Here is a 19,566-nt window from a genome sequence, read left to right as displayed (position 1 = left end):
TTCCAGAGAAAACTGCAACAAGTATTCACAGGAAGTTTTTTTTTTTTGCTTCTTTGTTTCTTCTTTAAAAAAAAAAACAACAAAACAACACTGGTTCTCCTAATGGTTTTGTAATGGACCTTAACTTGGCAGGCAATTAAACATGAAACTTCTCATTGGGTATTTTCAAGACTGCCAGGGGGAATCAGCTGCCAGTTTACTGCAATGTGGAAAACTGCATGAGATTCTGGGATTGGAATCAAAATGCTAATTTAAAAGGTCGAGTGAAGCTGAAGCTCACGTTTTTCCGTGCCTGCGCTCTCTTCAGGCAGAACAAAGACCCAGGCAGAAGAGGCAGAGACTCATCCCAAGTCTGTTTTCCTGAGATATTTTGGAATCATGCCTGAAATGCCGGAGGACATGGACCAGGTAAGAGCCAGATATTCAAGAAATGAAGCATTCTGGAGTTAGTTTCTTTTAAAAGCATCCCAGTGAATGGTAAAAACCAAAAAGGTGTGTTAAAAGAAGAAAAAAGAAACGGGGTGTCATTCATTTCTTTAAAACATGTAACTTTGGAACATGGAAGAATAAACCAAGTTTAATTATTGACCCTGGGAACCAGGTTATGGAGAGCTCAGCTAAGACTCATTAACTGACAAAAATTAAATGCAAAACAGAACAGCAGCTTCATTTACCACATTAAATGCAATGATGTAGGTGAAGGTTCTATGTAACTAAGGATTTTATCTGTAATTGTGTGCTCCAGCCTTTCTTTGTCTTAGCATGAACTGAATCTGCTAACATAACTTTTAGCTCCAGGCTGCTCTCTTTAAATTTATAGACTTAGCCACCACACGAACTTGGATATTGTCTACAACAATGGCATTTTTGTTCACAAAGAAAACTTTCATCTTTAAAGAGAATGATAAAAAACTATACATGAACATATACCTTTAGAACTATATGCAAGTTTTACCTGGGAGCTATCAGACCAGGTTCTCAAAAGTAGGTGAGAAAACTCTTGCTCCTAACTCTACACAAGGCTGCTCTGCAAAAAAAAAAAAAAAAAAATTAATATGCAATGAAATCTTATTCACATTGAACACTTACTTTTTTTATTAGTAGAAAAATTAGGTTGCATCGCAACGTTGTATCTAGAAATTAAAGAAAAACAAAAATCTCCCAGTTTTTAAAGGAGGAGGATTAGGAGGATCTTAAATTTGCCTCTCCTACCTCCCACCCATACTCACCTTTTTCTTTGTCTGCAGATTATGAATGTTTAATGCTGGGACAGTCCTCTCAAGGACTGTCTGAATAATGCTAAACTGATTAAGGGTAGCAGCTTGCATAAAAATAAAACTCCGAAAACGAGGGGCCTCAGGTTCTCTTCCCCCACCGTTCCAAAAAAAAAAAAAAAAAAGAAGACTGTTAACACGAATAAAGAAATGAGTTCTTGTTGGGGGGTTGGGCAGAAAGGAAATTCACGGGGCTCAGACAAAGAAAAACTTTTTCAAAAGGCTGCTTAGTCTTTGGCTCTAAAGTAAACTAAAGGGATTATGAAAAGAAGCCCTTTTAAGAAAAATCCAAGCATCGGTCACACTTGTGAGCGACTTTTCAGTTTTGGTATCGTGTATGTCTGAATAAGAACACTCGGATTGGAGCGGTGAAATGTTGGCGAACCCTACAGGGTCTATGGCGGGTTTTTTTCCTGAGTAAATTTCGCAGGCATTCCAACTGATAGGCATTTTGCTGTTTTGAGCTAGGAAGGAAACCAGTTGCCTGAGAGGTCGTTCTCAACACTTAGAGCTGTTGTTTCTGATTTGTTACTTTTAAGAAGTCATACAGGTGGTGGAAGGTCCAGACATTACTCTGTCTCTTGGTTTCGTCCTTAATTTACGATGGTTACGGAGGCCAGGCTGGCGTAGCCTGACGGGGCAGTTACTAATGTGATGCTTCTCAAAGGTGGTCGGTGGGGTTTTGACTCCTGTTAAATCCACTAAAATGTAGAGTCCCTGGTTTTATATTACCGCAGATTTTCATTCTGTAAATACAGGTAAAGTCCGAGAATCTGCGTTTTGAAGAGGCACCCAAGTTATTCCTCCCCTTACCCTCCTCTTTTTAACTAGTTAAAAATAGTTTGATTTATTTGGAATTTGACACATACTACATTTTAGCATCCCAGAACGACAAATGGGTTGTTGAGGTTGTTAATGATTCAGATGCCAGGACTTGTATTTTTATTCTTCGTCTTTCTAAATCTCTGTAAAAAACATTCCTAATGCTGTACGTCCACTGTGCTCCCTCCTTCCCTTCTTACCTAAACACACCCCATGGCTTTAAAATGTTTTCTCCTACTAAACGTATTTTATGCTCAGTTGATTCCCAGGCACTGCGCAGTCTGCAAACTTGAAGCCTCAGGCGATCCAATTTAATCCTTCCCTAGTCAAGAAGAGAGACGAAGAGAGAAAATAGTACATAAAATAAACAATCTTCCCCAAAACAAAACTTGTATTCATTGCCTAAGGCCAAGGCCTTTGTTTTGTGTATCCCTTTAAGAGTTGGGGGGGTGGGCTGGCTGCGTACAGGACGCTGCCCGGCCCCTTTCGGAGGCATTCACGGAATGTGGCCAATCATCGGGCGCGGCCTTGGCGGCGGAAGCCGGAAGCAGTGAACAGGGGGTCGGCCCGGACCTAGGGAGGCGGGCCGAGGGCGAGGAAGCTGCGGCCCGTGGCGATCCTGGGCTGGAGGAAGTGGCGGTCGCTGCGGCTGCGGCGCAAAGACGGCGGGCATGGTGGGGCGAGAGAAGGAGCTCTCTATCCACTTTGTTCCCGGGAGCTGCCGGCTAGTGGAGGTGAGGGAGTCGACCTGGACGTCTCTTGCAACCGGGATTGCAGAGGGGGACGAGCCAGGTCGAGGGGGAGGGAGGGCTTGGGTGGTTTACCTTGCGCATCCTGCAGCAATCCTAGCCCCCAGCCCTGAGTGTCTCAGCACCTCCTTCCTAGCTGTCGGAGGAGAGGGCGGTGCCACCGAGTTTGTTTACCTCGGCGCACACCAGTTTGTGTTTGCTCTTCCAGTCCTGCGGCAGGAAAGGAGTAGGTCTGGTTTCACTTTCTTGTCTTCTGTCTCCCCTCCCAGCAACGAAGAGGCGTTTTTTTCTGAGCTGTTTCGATTTTGGTTTTATCTTTCTGAATTTCTTTTTCATTCTTTGTTCATATCCCTCGATCCTACCAGTTCTTATGTCTGAGAAAGTAGGGGAAAGTGGCTTTTCAGAAATAGCAGTTTTAGAGATGACAACTTACTGAACTTTTAAGTTTTGTGCAAGGCACTGTATTATGCACTTTACATGCATTATTTAATCGTCATAACTATGAGAGGATTTTTGCTCCATTTTACAGATGAGAAAATTGAGGCTTGTAGGGTGAGTCCTTGGCCCAAGTTCATTAAGTAGGCTTGGAACCGACAAATCTCTTTCACTTTCTCGGGCTTTGAACCGCTACAGAGATTGCATAAAGGAAGGTTGTTACGGTGGGAGAGCTATCCCAGGTATTGCGCTTCCTCCATTCTCTCTCATATTTCATTACAGGCCTCCCCACATTCAATCCACAGAACTGCTAGAATTTATCTAGCAGTGGGGATAAAAAGAAATGTTAATGCCTAGACCAATGTCTTATGAAAATAAGAGACGGTATGGGAGGTGGCTGTTTTTGATAATGCAGAATTTTTATGCTTTCAAGATACAGCATAGTGTTTCTAATCACTTTGGGATTTGGGAGGTTAAGTTAAATTTACGTGTTGTTCCTATGTGCTCCTAAAAGTACTGAACACAACGTTACATATTGTTTACATATATATGCATAGGTGTATGTAAAGCTTAATCTTTTTTTCACAGTGGGAGTTCTGTAGACTAATGAAAATAGGTTCTCAATAGGTTTTCATGATTTCCTTCATTAAAAGTGATACAGCCTAAATCTTTTTTTTTTTTATTGTTTTTTTATTTGAATGTAATCTGTACATCCATCAGGGCCCTCTAACAGCCCCAGATTCAGATTGTATGCTGTACAGACTCAGCCAGCTAGGTGTCCCCACGCTAAATCTTGACACATATTTGCTGCTTTCTCAAAACATACAGAATTAAAATTCACTTGTGAGAATGAGGACTGCCTTGCATATTGTGTTGGAGAAGACAGCTGTACTGGTACCTGTTTACACTGTCTTGTAGGATAGTAATAGGGTAACAGTAGGAGTTAGACCAGTGTTGCCTAGGTACTCAGGGGATCTTGAGTTAAGTCTTGAGTCCCGTACAGTCTACTCAAAAGATCTGCCTCCAGGGGAATGTTGTATGAGGATGGGGGGGGGGGGGGGGGGGTGGGAAACTGCCAAATTGAAAAGGTTCCAAATAGCAAATATTATGTTTACCACTAAAACTGAAGATCTCTATTTAGATGTTAGTCTTTTGCTAAGACATTTTTAGTGGAAGTTAATGCAAGTATGCTAAAGTAGAAATAATTGTCCCAGAGTACTGTGGCCATTTGGAAAGATCCATTTATCTCATTGCCTATAGTTTGTTATCACTTGATTAGGTAGCATAATAAAAGTGGTAGTTCTGCATTTATTTATATGTATTTAACTTTTCAAAGAATTTTTTGATGTCTATAAATCTGGTCACTTGAAGTTCTGAACTTGTAAGAGTTTATGCAAAGTGTGGCAAGTATATTCAGAATAACAGTGATGTTTGATACTTTACACATAAGATAATAAAAATTAAGAAAGTAGATTTTTCAGACAGATGATTTTTTTGAGCTGTTTATTGTGGTTTTGGGTTAACTAGAAAACTTTTTATTCTTCATTCTGAGTTCCTTGAAGTGTATGGACATTTCTGTGTTTAGCAGCACTAAAATATTTTATGGCGTAACAGTCCAAAATAATCTTTTTACAGGAATATTTCTTTTGAAAATAAAATAATCAAAACTGAAGCTTTTAAAAAGCTTCAGGTAGATTTCTGATAGAGAAAGTCAAAAATAGAAGAGCTATTTTTGTTAGGCATCTTTTAATTTCAGAGTGAGGCATATTTTATTTGCTAACAACCAATAAATTTGCAGTCCAAATGAAAAACCTTGTCTTGGCTCTTACACTGGTGACAGAAGGTGCTCATTGAGTCTCTAGAAAGAACTCTGTGAAGAGGAAAAATTACTTTAAGTAAATGAAGCTCCTTTCACTCCTTTCAGACTCCGTCTACTCTGTGTTGAGGATAATGTGGAAAATGTTAAAATTGTATGAGGAGCCTTAGTCATCTTGTCCAAATGAGGAATTCGATCAATAGAGATTTCAGTAACTTCCCAATACCATATTTTGTGGCAGAACAGTTAAAATTTAATCAGTATGAAGTCAAATAGAAGGTCAAAGGATTAAGACGCAACTCTGTATATATTTGGCTTGGACCATAGAAGCAAGAAGCAAGTTCTGGTCCCAACCTTTCCCGTTTTCCATACAACCTTTAACATCTCTAGGCTTCAGATTCCTCAGTTTGGAAATACTTACCCTACATGTTTAACAAGGTTATCTTATGATCAAAAGGTATGATATAGGCTTACATAACACTCAATAGTTTCCAAATACAAGGTAGTACAGTATCATTTTTGTTTTAGGAAATGCTTGCACTTCAGATCTCTGCTATTTTAATAAAGAAAATTCTTGAGCATTGACATCAGACCACTAGGTACCATGGACTGTTTTTCATATTTTCTTCTAGGGACCATACAAGTTACCCCAGAGGATAAGGATATAAGGTGGTCTTTTTTCCTCGTAACCTCATCCCTTTTTTGAAGTTAAGTGTATTGAATTCCCAAAGAGCCTTGCTGTGCTTGTAATTTAATACTACTATATTGCATCACATCCAAGATGTACTTGGTTACGATATCATCTGGGTTCTTGTTTTAAGATGCACTAAAAAGCAAAAAACACTGCAAGTCTAGGACAGTAATAAGATGCATCTCTATTTCATTCATTTAACAGGGATGTTAAAATGAGGAAAAAGTGTGTTTCACAGAATCAATGCAGTATGCAGAGATCTGAATTCATTGTTTAATAACCTTTGTGGAATGCGTGATGCTTGTTCTTTGACTTTTTGTTTTTCTTTTTTCACGGGGGAAGAGAGAAGGAAAGTTTGTTGTTGCTTTTCGAAAGATGACAATTTTTGGCTTGTTTGAATAAGATAAATTTATCTTTAGGAAAACCTTGGATTTTCCCTGGAGTTCAAGATTAGATTTCTCAAAGTACAGTTCCCAAATCACCATCATCAGCACGTTCCTGAGAACTTGTTAGAAATGTAAATTATCAGGATTTACCTCAGATGTACTGGATCTGAAAGCCTCACTCATGATTCTTATCTATAGTAAAGCCTAAAAACCACTGACCTAAGAACTGTTCTATATTCCTTTGCTTCTATAAAGTGAAGTACTAAAGAGTGAGAAACTCTAAAGAAACCAAATTATAGCCACTTTATAATATTTTCCCAGGGATCTTTATGGTATTTATTCTGTGTAAATGGTTTTCTGATTGTATCTACTAGACTTGGCATGTTTTATCTTCTTAACAATTCAGTCTTTGTAGAGCTGTTTTTGTGCCAAAATTCAAAGAAAATATTTTGTTGGCTGACATCCTTGTTTTCATAGATCAGTTGGCTTAGAGCCAAGTTTTACACTAGAGAGCCTAGATGAATTTCACTTCAACTTTTAAAATGTTTTGAAGTTGGTTGCACTAAGGAAAAAATATCTTAAAGAATTTACCTTTTGTACTGTTTCTGTCCGCCCTTTCATTTCAGGTTTCTCCTATGGTATAAATAGATAATTTTGGTGGCCTTTTTTTTTTTTAAACTATAGTGCCAAGTTATTCTGCTGACATAAGGGCTAAAAAAGAAAGATCTTTAGTTATTATATGCTTGTTTAAAGTTTTTGACAGCTCAGAATAGATGACTATAACAGCACTTGAAATAAAAAGACCTCAAATTGATGAAACTGTAAGAAATTTTTTTTTTAAGTAGGCTCAACGTCCAACATGGGCTTGAACTCACAACCCTGAGATCAAGAGTTGCATGCTGTACCAACCGAGCCAGCTGGGTACCCCTAATAAAACTTTGTTGGTGTGTGTTTATTTATTTATTTATAAATTTTTTTTTAATGTTTATTTGTTTTTGAGAGAGAGAGTACGAGCAGGAGAGGGGCAGAGAAAGAGAGACAGATGCACGGAATCAGAAGCTGGCTCCAGGCTCTGAGCTGTCAGCACAGAGCCCTACGTGAGGCTCGAACCCACGAACCATGAGATCATGACCCGAGCCAAAGCCTGACGCCTATCCAACTGAGCCACCCAGGCGCCCCTGTTTTTGTTTTTTTAAATAGTAAATGTTGATTTTATTCAAGAGTCTGGGAAATTTGATGTTACACGTCTTGGGAAGAAGGGAAGTTTTTTAATTTTTTTTTTTTTTCCAACGTTTATTTATTTTTGGGACAGAGAGAGACAGAGCATGAACGGGGGAGGGGCAGAGAGAGAGGGAGACACAGAATCGGAAACAGGCTCCAGGCTCTGAGCCATCAGCCCAGAGCCCGACACGGGGCTCGAACTCACGGACCGCGAGATCTGTGACCTGGCTGAAGTCGGACGCCTAACCGACTGCGCCACCCAGGCGCCCCAGGGAAGTTTTTTAAACTGCTTTGGAAACAACTTATTTTCTAGGTAGTTCCTTTTAATTTCATTGTGTAAGGAATTTTTTCTTTCACAATAGCAACACAGATCAATTTAAAATATTTTAGGTTTTTTTTCTCATCTGTGTTAATTTTTTTGTCCTTTTGTCTGTTAGGTTGTTTTTTTTAGTTTTTTTTTAATGTTTTATTTATTTTTGAGACAGAAAGTGACAGAGCATGAGCAGGGGAGGGGCAGAGAGAGAGGGAGACACAGAATCCAAATCAGGCTCCAGGCTCTGAGCTGTCAGCACAGAGCCCGACCTGGGGCTCGAACTCACAAACCACAAGATCATGACCTGATGCTCAACCGACTGAGCCACCCAGGCACGCCTGTGTTAGTTTTTTTTTTTGTTTTATATTTATATATTTTTGAGTGGGAGAGAGTGTGTGAACACAAGTGGGGGAGGGGCACAGAGAGGGGGACAGAGCATCTGAAGCAGGTTCTGTACCCACAGCACAGAGCCAGATGTGGGACTTGAACTCAGGAGCCACAAGATCATGACCTGAAACTGAGCCACTCAGGTGTCCCTGTCCTTTTATGTTAGTTTTAACAGGTCTGTTAAGATAAATTTGGAGTTAACTCAGGAACATTTACTGATTAAATTTAGAAATGGTTTAATTTAAACCATTGGTTAAAATTGAATATTTGGTTTGGTTAAACTCAGAATATTAATACTATTAAGACCACATTTTTTTTTTTCCTCCACATAAATGCCTGTGACATGTGAATTCCTTAACTCAGACCTATCAAAATATGATAAATCAATGAAATGTGAAAGAAAAGTTGAAGTTACAAACTGAAGACCAAAAAATGTCAACTTTTGAGTATATTGTTGAATACAGCCAAATAGTTCATCAGGCCATAAAAAATAAGTAAGCTTCAAACTAATTGTGCATTTTATAAACTGGAGGATGTAATTAAAATTGCTGTTTGTTCATTTTGACATCAGTCATCATTAAAATAAGATTTTCCATTATTAACATAAGAAATCAGGCACCTAGCTGGCTCGTTAGGTAGAACATGTGAATCTGGATCTTGTTGTTTTAAGTTCGAGCCTCACCTTGGGTCTAGAGATTACTTAAAGATAAAATACTTTTTAAGTTTATTTGTCTTCAGAGATAGAAAGAGTGTGCTCATGCAAGCAGGGGAGGGACAGAAAGAGAGAATCCCAAGCAGGCTCTACCCTAAGTGCAGAGCCCAGTGCGGGGCTCAAACCCACAAACTGTGATACCATGACCTGAGCTGAAATCAAGGGTCAGGCGGTTAACTGAGCCATCCAGGTGCCCCCAAAATAAAATCTTTATTTTTTTTTTCAAAAAGGCGGGGCGGGGGGGGGGTTGGAATTTAATTGACTAGGTATATCCTTACAGTATCATTTTGGGTTCTTTTTCATGGATAGGATTAATAAAACTTTTAATAAGTGATATAATTATTGATGCAGTTTGATTTTTATTCTAACTTAAGAGTTGTCTAATAGATGTAGGACATGAAGCTAACTTCTTAGACTCAAAGTATTTAGTGAACAATGATGATGACTGATTTCTTAGAATATTTTCAAAGTGAGTAATCTTTATCCTTCTTCACTCTTTCAGGAGGAAGTTAACCTCCCCAGTAGGCGGGTTTTGATTACTGGTGCCACTGGGCTTCTGGGCAGAGCTGTGTATAAAGAATTTAAGCAGAATAATTGGCATGCCTTTGGCTGTGGTTTTAGAAGAGCAAGACCAAAATTTGAACAGGTTAATCTTTTGGATTCTGAAGCGGTTCATCACATCATTCATGATTTTCAGGTATGGTTGAGTCTGTTTATTTTAGCACATATATAAACTATGTTAAGAATTGTCTGGATGATTTAGAAATTGTTCTTTTCTCAAGGAAAATACTGTACTTAAGCTGTAACCTACTAAGCAGCAATAATATACAGTTGACCCTTGAACAATGCAGGGTTTAGGAATGCTGACTCCTGCACAATTGAAAATCTGTATAACAGGGGCACCTGGGTGGCTCAGTTGGTTAAGTGTCCAACTTTGGCTCAGGTCATGATCTCACAGCTTGTGAGTTCGAGCCCCGTGTTGGGCTCTGTGCTGACAGCTCAGAGCCTGGAGCCTGCTTCCCATTCTGTTTCTCCCTCTCCCTCTGCCCCTCCCCTGCTCACACTCTGACTCTCTCTGTTTTTCAATAATAAATAAACGTTTAAAAAAAAAAAAGAAAATCTATATAACATTTTACTTCCCCCAAACTTAACTGCTAATAGCCTACTATTGACTGGAAGCCTTACCGATAACTCAGTTGATTACACATATTTTGTCCATTATATGTGTTATATACTGTATTCTTACAATAAAGTAAACTAGGAAGAAGAAAATATTACTGAGTAAATCATAAGGAAGAGAAAATGCATTTAAAACACAGTACTGTATTTATAAACAACAACAAAAAAATCAGCATATAAGTGGATCCATGCAATTCAAATCCATGTTCAAAGGTCAATTGTGTAGTGCACTTTTTTTTTATAAGCATGCAAAGTATATGTAGTCCTTGAAAAGATTAGGTTGAAACATAGGTTGACAAAAGTTGGAGATATGAGCATTTTATAAAAAGCTTATGTTTGTGAAGTACTCTTGTTAAGTACCACTTTCTATGCAAATGCTTTTTTAATATTATCTGTAAACCTTACAGCACTGCAAAATCGATACTATCATTTCCATTTTAGAGGTGAAAAAAGCTCAGAGAGGTTAAATAACTCTTAACCATTGCCATAGAAAAGTTATGAAAAAATTTAGGTTCTATTCTACGTCTGATCAAATTGAGAGTTAAAGTTCTTTTCAGAAGTATGGTCCAAGAGACACTCGCATCAGAATCACTTGGGGAAGTTGTTCTTTAGATGTGTCTCACTTCCAGAGGTTTTAATTCAGTAAGTGTATGGTGGGGACCAGGACATCTTAAGAAGCACCCTGGATTATGCACATTGAAGTTTTAAAACAACTCCAAAGCTCATGGTTCCTCTAACAGTTGTTGAGGAAGGAGATCATTTGGTATGTTTGTACATGAGCCCTGTGTGTCAGTGGTTTTACCAAATCTTAACCTTGGTTCAGCTTCTCTGGGAAGTAGATGCCCCCTGCATTCCTCAATCTTTAATTAAAAACATAATGTTTTTTTTTTTTTTTTTAAATAAGTTCTAGAGAGCGCCTAGATGGTTCAGTTGGTTAAGCATCTGACTCTTGATTTCATCTCAGGTCCTGATTTCAGGGTTCATGAGTTCAAGCCTCCGCGTCAGTGTCTGTGCTGCATGGAGCCTACTTGGAATTCTCTGTCTCCATCTGTCTATCTGCCCCTGTCCCTCCCCTGTACCTTCATATTTTCCCTCTCCATCTCCTGCTCCCAAAATAAACATTAAAAAAAAAAAAAAATAGTAAGCTGTAGGCCCAATGTGGGGCTTGAACTCACAAACCCAACAAAATCAAAAGTTGCATGCTCTACCCACTGAGCCAACCAGGCACCCCCCATTCTATCTGAAATAGAATTGTACTGAAATAGTCTCCTTACATATCTGTCTTTTTTTGTTGTTTTCTACTACATTATGAAATCCCTGTTCCTTGCACAGTGTTTAGTATACAGCTGACATACTAAATGATGAACTGGGAATTTAGTTTTTGTGGGTAGTTGACATTTGTTAAGTAGTCTAAGAGATTTGAGTTTATGAATTTAATTTGAAATTTGTATTCTTCCTTTAATGTAGATTTATTAAGTATTAAGGTCATATTAATTACTTTAATGTTAGCTCTTTTCTCCGACCCACATTAGAGGACAAAGCTTATTTTGATTGAGAAATAATAGTTGTTGACACTGATTTTGGTTTTCCTCGGGATTGCTAAATTGCTCTTTGCTTTTCAGGGCCTATGTATATGTTAAGGAGGTTTGAAACTTGAAAAAGGAAAGCATGACAAAACTACAATAAAAATTACAGCGATTCTTTAGTTGAAGGAATGTTGATTTAACAAACTTTTTTTTTTTTATGAATTGAGTTACTGTTGGAAGGCTGTAGCTCCCCTGTTTTATTCCTTATGGTTTAAAAATACATCAATGTTTAACTTCCAGCCCCATGTCATAGTACATTGTGCAGCAGAGAGAAGGCCAGATGTTGTTGAAAATCAGCCAGATGCTGCTTCGCAACTTAATGTGGATGCTTCTGGGAATTTAGCAAAGGAAGCAGGTAATGATGACTTTATAAAGTCTTCATGAAATATTAAATAATTGCTGAGTTTATAAAGATTAAAGTTTTGTAGATTGCTTATAAGAGGTTTGTTTTATATATGATGAATAGCTGTTACGAATACCAGTACAGTGTAATGTTGTGTAATAATTTAATAGATGATTTTTTTTCATGTCTTTCTTTTTTAGCTTTAATTGGAGCATTTCTAATCTACATTAGCTCAGATTATGTATTTGATGGAACAAATCCACCTTACAGAGAGGAAGATGTACCAAGTCCCCTAAATCTGTATGGCAAAACAAAATTAGAAGGAGAAAAGGCTGTCCTAGAGAACAATTTAGGTAAGACACAATTTCTTTAGCCTCTGATTGCTTTGAGGAAATGATATGACATCTATACAAATATGTTTTTTAGGGCGCCTAGGTGGCTCAGTCGGTTGGGTGGCCGACTTCAGCTTAGGTTCTGATCCCATAGCCCGTGGGTTCAAGCCCTGTGTCAGGCTCTATGCTGACAACTCAGAGCCTGGAGCCTGCTTCAGATTCTGTGTCTCCCTCTCTCTGCTCCTCCCCCACTCAGTCTGTCTCTGTCTCTTAAAAATGAATAAATGTTCAATAAATAAGTAAATAAATAAAATATTTAAAAAAACAAATATGTTTTTTAAATTTTGAAAAAATTGAGCATAAATCATTGGAGAAAGAGAAGGTAGTTAATAAAAAAGAAAAATAAGAATTTTAGAAATCATGAAGAATTTATGAATTTTTCCAGACTTTCCAGTAACAATATATACATAAATGTCATTTTATAGGGGCACCTGGTGGCTCAGTCCATAGAACATGTGACTCTTGATCTTGGGATTGTGAGTTCAAGCCCCACATTAGGCTTAGAACTTACTTAAAAAAATATATTATTGTATAAAGAAAAGAAGTCTTAATAGTATAAATATTTGTAACCTACTTTGAAAAAACAGGTCAGTATCATTTCTCCTAGATTGAGGTATTTGGGTTTTTTTGTGTGGTTTTTATTTTTATTATTTATTTTATTTTATTTATTAAAAAAATTTTTTTTTAGTTTTTATTTTTGAGAGAGAGAGAGCATGAACGGGGAGGGGCAGAGAGAGAGGAAGACAGGATACGAAGTAGGCTCCAGGCTCTGAGCTGTCAGCACAGCTGACATTATTTTTATTTGTTTATTTTAGAGTTGGGGAGAGAGGCAGAAAGAGAGAGAGAGAATCTCTTTTTTTTCTTAATGTTTATTCATTTTTGAGAGAGACAGAGCATGAGTTGGGGGAGGGTCAGAGAGAGAGAGAGAGACACGGAATTTGAAGCAGGTTTCAGGCTCCAAGCTGTCAGCACAGAACCCGACTTGAAGACCCGTGGGGCTTGAACCCAGGAACTGTGAGATCATGATCTGAGCTGAAGTTGGATGCTTAACCAACCACCCTCTTCCTTTTCAGGGCCTACATATATGGTAAGGAAGTTTGAAACTTGAAAAAGGGAAGCAAGAAAAACTACATTAAAAATTACACACATATATATTTATATATATTACAAATATTATATATTATATATATTTGTATATGTTTTATAATGAAAACTACATTAAAATTACAAATACATATTTATGGATATTTTTATATATTTACATATATGTGTGGAGAGAGAGAGAGAGAGAGAGAGAGAGGGAGAGAATGAATATGAATCATAAGCAGGCTCCGAGAGAGAGAGAGAGAGAGAGAGAGGGAGAGAATGAATATGAATCATAAGCAGGCTCCAAGCTCAGCACAGAGGGTTGATCCCATGACCCCAAGATTGTGACCTGACCTGAAATCAGAAGTTGGACGCTCAACCCGCAAGCGCCCCTTTAGGGTATTAAAAAGAAGTCAAGAGCAGAAGTTCTTTTATAACGCTGCCTCAGAGAAGCACCAGATGTGGTTAGGTATGGAAGCAATTTTTGTGAATTTTTAAAAATGTATGGGTTTTGTTTTATAACCTGGTTCTCCCCCCGTATTTGTATTTTAATACATAGTGAATCATCTCTGGGTTATCTTTTTCCTATCAATGGCTATATAGTACTTGATGTAATGATTCCTTGCACTGCCCTAGACTGTACTGTCTTTGAGAAGCATCCTCTAATGTAGATTTCCAGGATATATATTTTTTTAATATTCTAAATTATCATGCAGGAATCATCCTTGAATGCATTTCTATACACAGTTATCCAATATGTTGATTTAATTAAAAATACTTTGTGGGGTGCCTGGATGGCTCAGTTGGTTAAGCTTCCAGCTTCTGCTCAAGTCATGATCTCCTGGTTCGTGGGTTTGAGCCCCGTGTTGGGCTCTCTGCTGTCAGTGTGGATCCTGCTCTGGATCCTCTGTCTCCCTCTCTCTCTACCCCTCCCCACTTGTGACCTCTGTCTCAAAAATAAAATAAATATTTGAAAAAAAAATAGTTTGTTAATTTTCAGTTAAGGTGTTAATTATCCAGTCTGTTGTGACAGCTCATTAGGGACCAACATAAAATCTAAATATATCATAATTCTTTACTCAGTGGTTTCAAGAATTGAAATTCAAGAATTGGTTGAATTCTACCCCAGAATAGTTTACTATGCCATTTATCTTTTAACAAGAATGTTCTTACATAATTACAATGTAGTTATCACACTCAGGAAACGTAACATTAATATAATGTTATACTATACATATTGTTTATATAGGAATTTTCCCACTTGTCCTAATAATGGCCTTCAATGCACTTTATTTCTTATTTTTTTATTCTTTTAATAAGTCAAAGATCACTTACTGTGTTTAGTTGTCATGACCGGTTGAATTTCTTCATTACTAGGATTGTTGAAAATAATATATAAAAATACCCCAAATGACAGAGACCTTTAAAAACTCAGTATTGGGGCGCCTGGGTGGCGCAGTCGGTTAAGCGTCCGACTTCAGCCAGGTCACGATCTCGCGGTCCGTGAGTTCGAGCCCCGCGTCAGGCCCTGGGCTGATGGGCTCAGAGCCTGGAGCCTGTTTCCGATTCTGTGTCTCCCTCTCTCTCTGCCCCTCCCCCATTCATGCTCTGTCTCTCTCTGTCCCAAAAATAAATAAACGTTAAAAACTCAGTATTACATATGGGGTGCCTGGGTGGCTCAGTCCGTTGAGCGTCTGACTTCGGCTCAGGTCGTGATCTCATGGTCTGTGAGTTCGAGCCCCGCGTCGGGCTCTGTGCTGACAGGTCGGAGCCTGGAGCCTGCTTCCCCTTCTCTGTCTCCCTGTGTCTCTGCCCCTCCCCTCCTCGTGCTCTGTCTCTCTGTCAAAAACAAATACACATTTAAAAAAATTAAAAAGAAAGTATCACATTCATTAAATGGGCCTTATTACAGAGAAGCCATATGTCATTTTGGTACATTGCAAGTTTCCTACAATCTAGTTTAAATCCGCATACTTTCATTTTATATCAGGACTTAAGATAAGAACCAGTCAGCTTTAAAAGATTTTTTTAAAGATTTTTTTTTTTTAATTAATTCATAGGAGCTGCTGTTTTGAGAATTCCTGTTTTGTATGGAGAAGTCGAAAAGCTTGACGAAAGTGCTGTGACTGTTATGTTTGATAAAGTGCAGTTCAGTAACAAGTCTGCAAACATGGACCACTGGCAGCAGAGGTTCCCCACACACGTCAAAGATGTAGCCACTGTGTGTCGCCAGTTAGCAGAAAAGAGGATGCTGGTGAGAATCTTGGGAAGGAAGAATTTCTGATTTCCACCATTGAGTGAAAGTCACAGTGCTTTTGCTTTCTTTGCTAATATTTCTTTCTTTTTAAAGTGATGGAAAATCATTGAGGTTTTTTTTGGTTTTTTTTTTAAATTTATATATTTATTTTGGGAGAGAGAGAGATCGCATGCGCACAAGTGAAGGGGCAGAGAGAGAGAGAGAATCCCAAGCAGGCTTTGCACCGCCAGTGCAGAGCCGGATGTGGAGCTTAAAATCACGAACTTTGAGATCATGACCTGAGCCAAAGTTGGATGCTTAACTGCCTGAGCCACCCAGGCGCCCCTTAAATAATAGTTTTTAATTAATAATATAAAGAAACAACTGCAAGTTTTTATTTAAAATTTTTAGAACGACAAAGAGACCAAACAAAAGTGGTTTGCAGTAGTAGGCTATATTTATAAATAGTAAAAATATTATGCTCTTGTGTTTGAATTGATTTCTTATATACTATGGAACCTGTCTGTCATTCTTTTATTGCAAGATGACTAGAAACTTGTATTTTTTTCTTTGGATGACAAAATAATCTAATGTCTTTAAGACGTTACTCTGTTTGGGGCACCTGACTGGCTCATTCTGTAGAGCGTGTGACTCTTGATCTCAGGGTTGTGAGTTTGGGTCCAATGTTAGGTGTGGAGATTACTTAAAAATAGAATCTTTAAAAAAAAAAAAATTATTTTGTTTAAGATCTGTGTAGTGCCAAAGAAGAATGAATCTACATAGGAATTTATAATTTCAGCCTTTTTAAGAATGATTTGTAATATTTTTAGATATTAGAATGGGAGTTAGTTTTAGACATGAAAAAGTCGGAACTAAATAGAGTATTCATGGTAAGATGAGACTGATTTATTTTAGAATAGTAATAAGTTTGTCTACAGTTTTAACACATAAAAATTTGTATTTTAAATATGTACTATACTAGTATTTAATGATGTTATGACTAATTACCTCAAAATGATTCTTAACAGTTTTGGTTTTAGCTTCTTAGAATAATTAGAAATACTCATTAAATGGGCCTATTTCCATAAAAATCTGTAATCATTTTTAGGATTCCCACTAAATAAAATTGGAGTCATTTATATTTTTATTTAAAAAAATTCTTAAGCCTAAATTCAAGAAATTACTTCTCATGTTTAGCTGGGTATATTTATAGGAATTTGATTTTAGATACCTTGTGGAGAGCATTCCAGAAAGGAGGGATGTGTTTCAATTCTTGGACCTGTTAAATTAGCTTTTCTGTCACACCTACCATTCCGCTCAGCTGAAAAAGTTGATCCTATTTTGAATTCTTGTGTCTTTATTAGGATCCATCAATTAAAGGAACCTTTCACTGGTCTGGCAATGAACAGATGACTAAGTATGAAATGGCATGTGCAATTGCAGATGCTTTCAATCTCCCCAGCAGTCACTTAAGACCTGTAAGTACATGGCATTTTGTTTTGTTTTGTTTTGTTTTATTTTATTAAAAAAATGGTTTTTTGTTTTTTGTTTTTTTTTTTTCAACGTTTATTTATTTTTGGGACAGAGAGAGACAGAGCATGAACGGGGGAGGGGCAGAGAGAGAGGGAGTCACAGAATCGGAAACAGGCTCCAGGCTCTGAGCCATCAGCCCAGAGCCCGACGCGGGGCTCGAACTCACGGACCGCGAGATCGTGACCTGGCTGAAGTCGGACGCTTAACCGACTGCGCCACCCAGGCGCCCCAAAAAAATGGTTTTTTTAATGCTTATTCACTTTTGAGAGAGCATGAGCAGGGGAGGGACAGAGATGGGGGGACGCAGAATCGAAAGCAGGCTCCAGGCTTTGAGCGCTCAGCACAGAGCCCGTTGCGGGGCTCGAGCCCATTAACGGTGAGATCAGGAACTGAGCCGAAGTTGGACGCTCAACTGACTGAGCCACCCAGTACGTGGCATTTTAAAACCTCACTTGTTGAAAGCCCAGATCTGTCACGATAGTATGTATTGTTGATAAAATTTTTCTTGTTGCTTTAAAAATATTGAAGGACTTTACTTTATTTTCTAGTACTAATTAAAGTTCACTTTGCGTGTTTGCTGGTGGTTTATATTGTTACTTATCTCTAAATCATCATGTACAAGGAAGCCCATGAGTACTGGTGAAGTTTATAGAAAAAAGTATTGTCTTAATTGTTTATTTGTATATTTTTCCAGGAATCAGACAGATTTGCAGTAAGGACAGAGTCAAATAGAGAATATAAAACCTCAACATGGGCTTTTTACTTGTTTCAAATACGTTTGTTTCTATTTTTCTTTAAAGATAACTGACAGTCCTGTCTTAGGAGCACAACGTCCAAGAAATGCTCAGCTTGACTGCTCCAAATTAGAGACCTTGGGCATTGGCCAGCGAACACCATTTCGAATTGGAATCAAAGAATCACTCTGGCCTTTCCTCATTGACAAGAGATGGAGACAAACGGTCTTTCATTAGTGTATGTGCAGTTTGCTTTTTTTTTTTTTTTTAATTGAGAAGTACAGTATGTGGCACTTTTTAAAGAAAAAAGGAAATAGTTTTGTATGAGTGCTCTTTAATTGTGACTCATGATCTTTCAGGTAAATGATGCTCTTGCACTAGTGAAATTGTCTAAAGAAACTAAGGGCAATAATGCCTCATTTGAAGTAATGATTTTTCTGTTTATCATTTTGTTTATTCTGGCTTAACTTTGAGTATAGTAAATTATGATTCTTAAATATTTACGAGCCAGGATGAGACGGATCTACTGTAGACTTTTTCTTGGATGAAATGCATTGTTCATTCCTATAACCTCTACATTTTCAGGACTTTTGCAACTGTCGACCCTTTTATGTTTTAAAGTGTGTTAAGTAGTATGAAAATCATTGGTGTTCATTATTTGCATTGCTTGAGCTCTGATCAAAATGTTTGAAGAAAGAAACTTTATTTTTGCAACCTAAGTGCAGTTTTTAAGCTTGAGATGTTTCAACAAGTTATGTGTAATTGGAACTCCTGCAGCTTGATGCCTCCTGCTTTTGTAGCAGTGTATGGTGAGCACTTGACAGAGAGACTATGTGTGAATGTGTATGTATTTTTTTAATATGTGTAAAACTGTCCTTTTCACTCCATGTCACTAAGTGATATTTCATATCTGTGGTTATACTAATAAACATGGGCCTTGTAAGTCTTCGGGGCCATTCACGAATAATAATAAACATGTACTGCTGGCATGGTAATGCTTAGTTTTCTTTTATTTACTTTTTAAATGTAAGGACCGCACATCTACACTCATTGTTATTTTGTTGCTTGCATTTTTAAAAATTACGTTCTCGTGTTAAATCTGATGCAGATAAGAAAATATAGTTACTATCGAAGTTTATAAACCAATAATGAACACTGGTGAACTCACCACTTGAGATGCAGAATGTTACAGATCTTGTATCTACTTTTGCCAACTGATTGTTTTTTTAACTAAACATAACTATGTAATCTTGCTACATATTTACATAGAATGTTCCTTCTGAGGAATACAGAGTATTTGAATGTATTATCTATACTAAGTAGTATTCAGGTGACCTTAGCCTCAAAGATATTTTTTGTCCTTAATAAGGATTCAGAATGGTGGAGTGACTTGTAAATGCCTTGACTTCAACTCAAGAGTCAGTGCAAACCCTGGTTTAGATTTTCTGATTTCGCTTCTAGAATATCCTTTCCCTAGGTTATGATCGTATCCTTCATTGGACAAAAAGTATTTGTTTCTAAGTTCCTAATTACTTAGATTTTTAGTTTAGAGAGAATCTGGTTTGGGTAATTTGGTTAAAGCACCAGTTCCCAAACCATGTTATATTTTCAAATTAGGAAATTTTAGAGATATCTGACCCCTAACCTGGAGCCACTGAAATAGAATTTCTG

General features: G+C 37.7%; 1 protein-coding gene and 1 long non-coding RNA gene across 4 annotated transcripts; one reads left to right on the top strand and one right to left on the bottom strand.

Moving 5' to 3' along the window:
- The first annotated feature begins 233 nt into the window (after window positions 1-233).
- On the top strand, window positions 234-18,890 carry MAT2B (methionine adenosyltransferase 2B). 2 transcript variants are annotated; one of them, XM_043596491.1, is made up of 7 exons: window positions 234-408; window positions 9,309-9,503; window positions 11,812-11,926; window positions 12,115-12,267; window positions 15,453-15,646; window positions 16,993-17,106; window positions 17,962-18,890. In XM_043596491.1, exons 1-7 carry the CDS (start codon window positions 379-381, stop codon window positions 18,130-18,132), a joined length of 972 nt encoding a protein of 323 aa, XP_043452426.1. In that variant the 5' UTR covers window positions 234-378; the 3' UTR covers window positions 18,133-18,890. The 2 variants fall into 2 exon arrangements, with proteins under 2 accessions (XP_043452426.1, XP_043452417.1); XM_043596482.1 differs by lacking the exon at window positions 234-408 and adding an exon at window positions 2,654-2,830.
- Window positions 562-2,643, bottom strand: LOC122492825. Of its 2 annotated transcripts, XR_006299776.1 has the most exons (3): window positions 2,297-2,643; window positions 1,230-2,020; window positions 562-1,027 (listed from the first exon to the last, which is right to left on the bottom strand). It is a non-coding gene; the product is annotated as an uncharacterized LOC122492825 (long non-coding RNA). The 2 variants fall into 2 exon arrangements; XR_006299775.1 differs by having other exon boundaries at window positions 1,230-2,643.
- Window positions 18,891-19,566: the final 676 nt, after the last annotated feature.

Source organism: Prionailurus bengalensis, chromosome A1 (assembly GCF_016509475.1).
Source record: "Prionailurus bengalensis isolate Pbe53 chromosome A1, Fcat_Pben_1.1_paternal_pri, whole genome shotgun sequence".
NCBI lineage: Eukaryota > Metazoa > Chordata > Mammalia > Carnivora > Felidae > Prionailurus > Prionailurus bengalensis.
Note: the sequence above shows the minus strand (reverse complement) of the source record. Positions and strands in the feature narration are given on the sequence as shown.

What these genes read in the sequence shown, in the direction of transcription:
- MAT2B (XM_043596482.1), top strand. Translation starts at nt 2,768, where the DNA reads ATGGTGGGGCGAGAGAAGGAGCTCTCTATCCACTTTGTTCCCGGGAGC. An exon ending in GGAGCTGCCGGCTAGTGGAG is followed by an intron (nt 2,831 to 9,308) that starts GTGAGGGAGTCG and finishes TCACTCTTTCAG; the next exon opens with GAGGAAGTTAACCTCCCCAG. An exon ending in TAGCAGAAAAGAGGATGCTG is followed by an intron (nt 15,647 to 16,992) that starts GTGAGAATCTTG and finishes TGTCTTTATTAG; the next exon opens with GATCCATCAATTAAAGGAAC.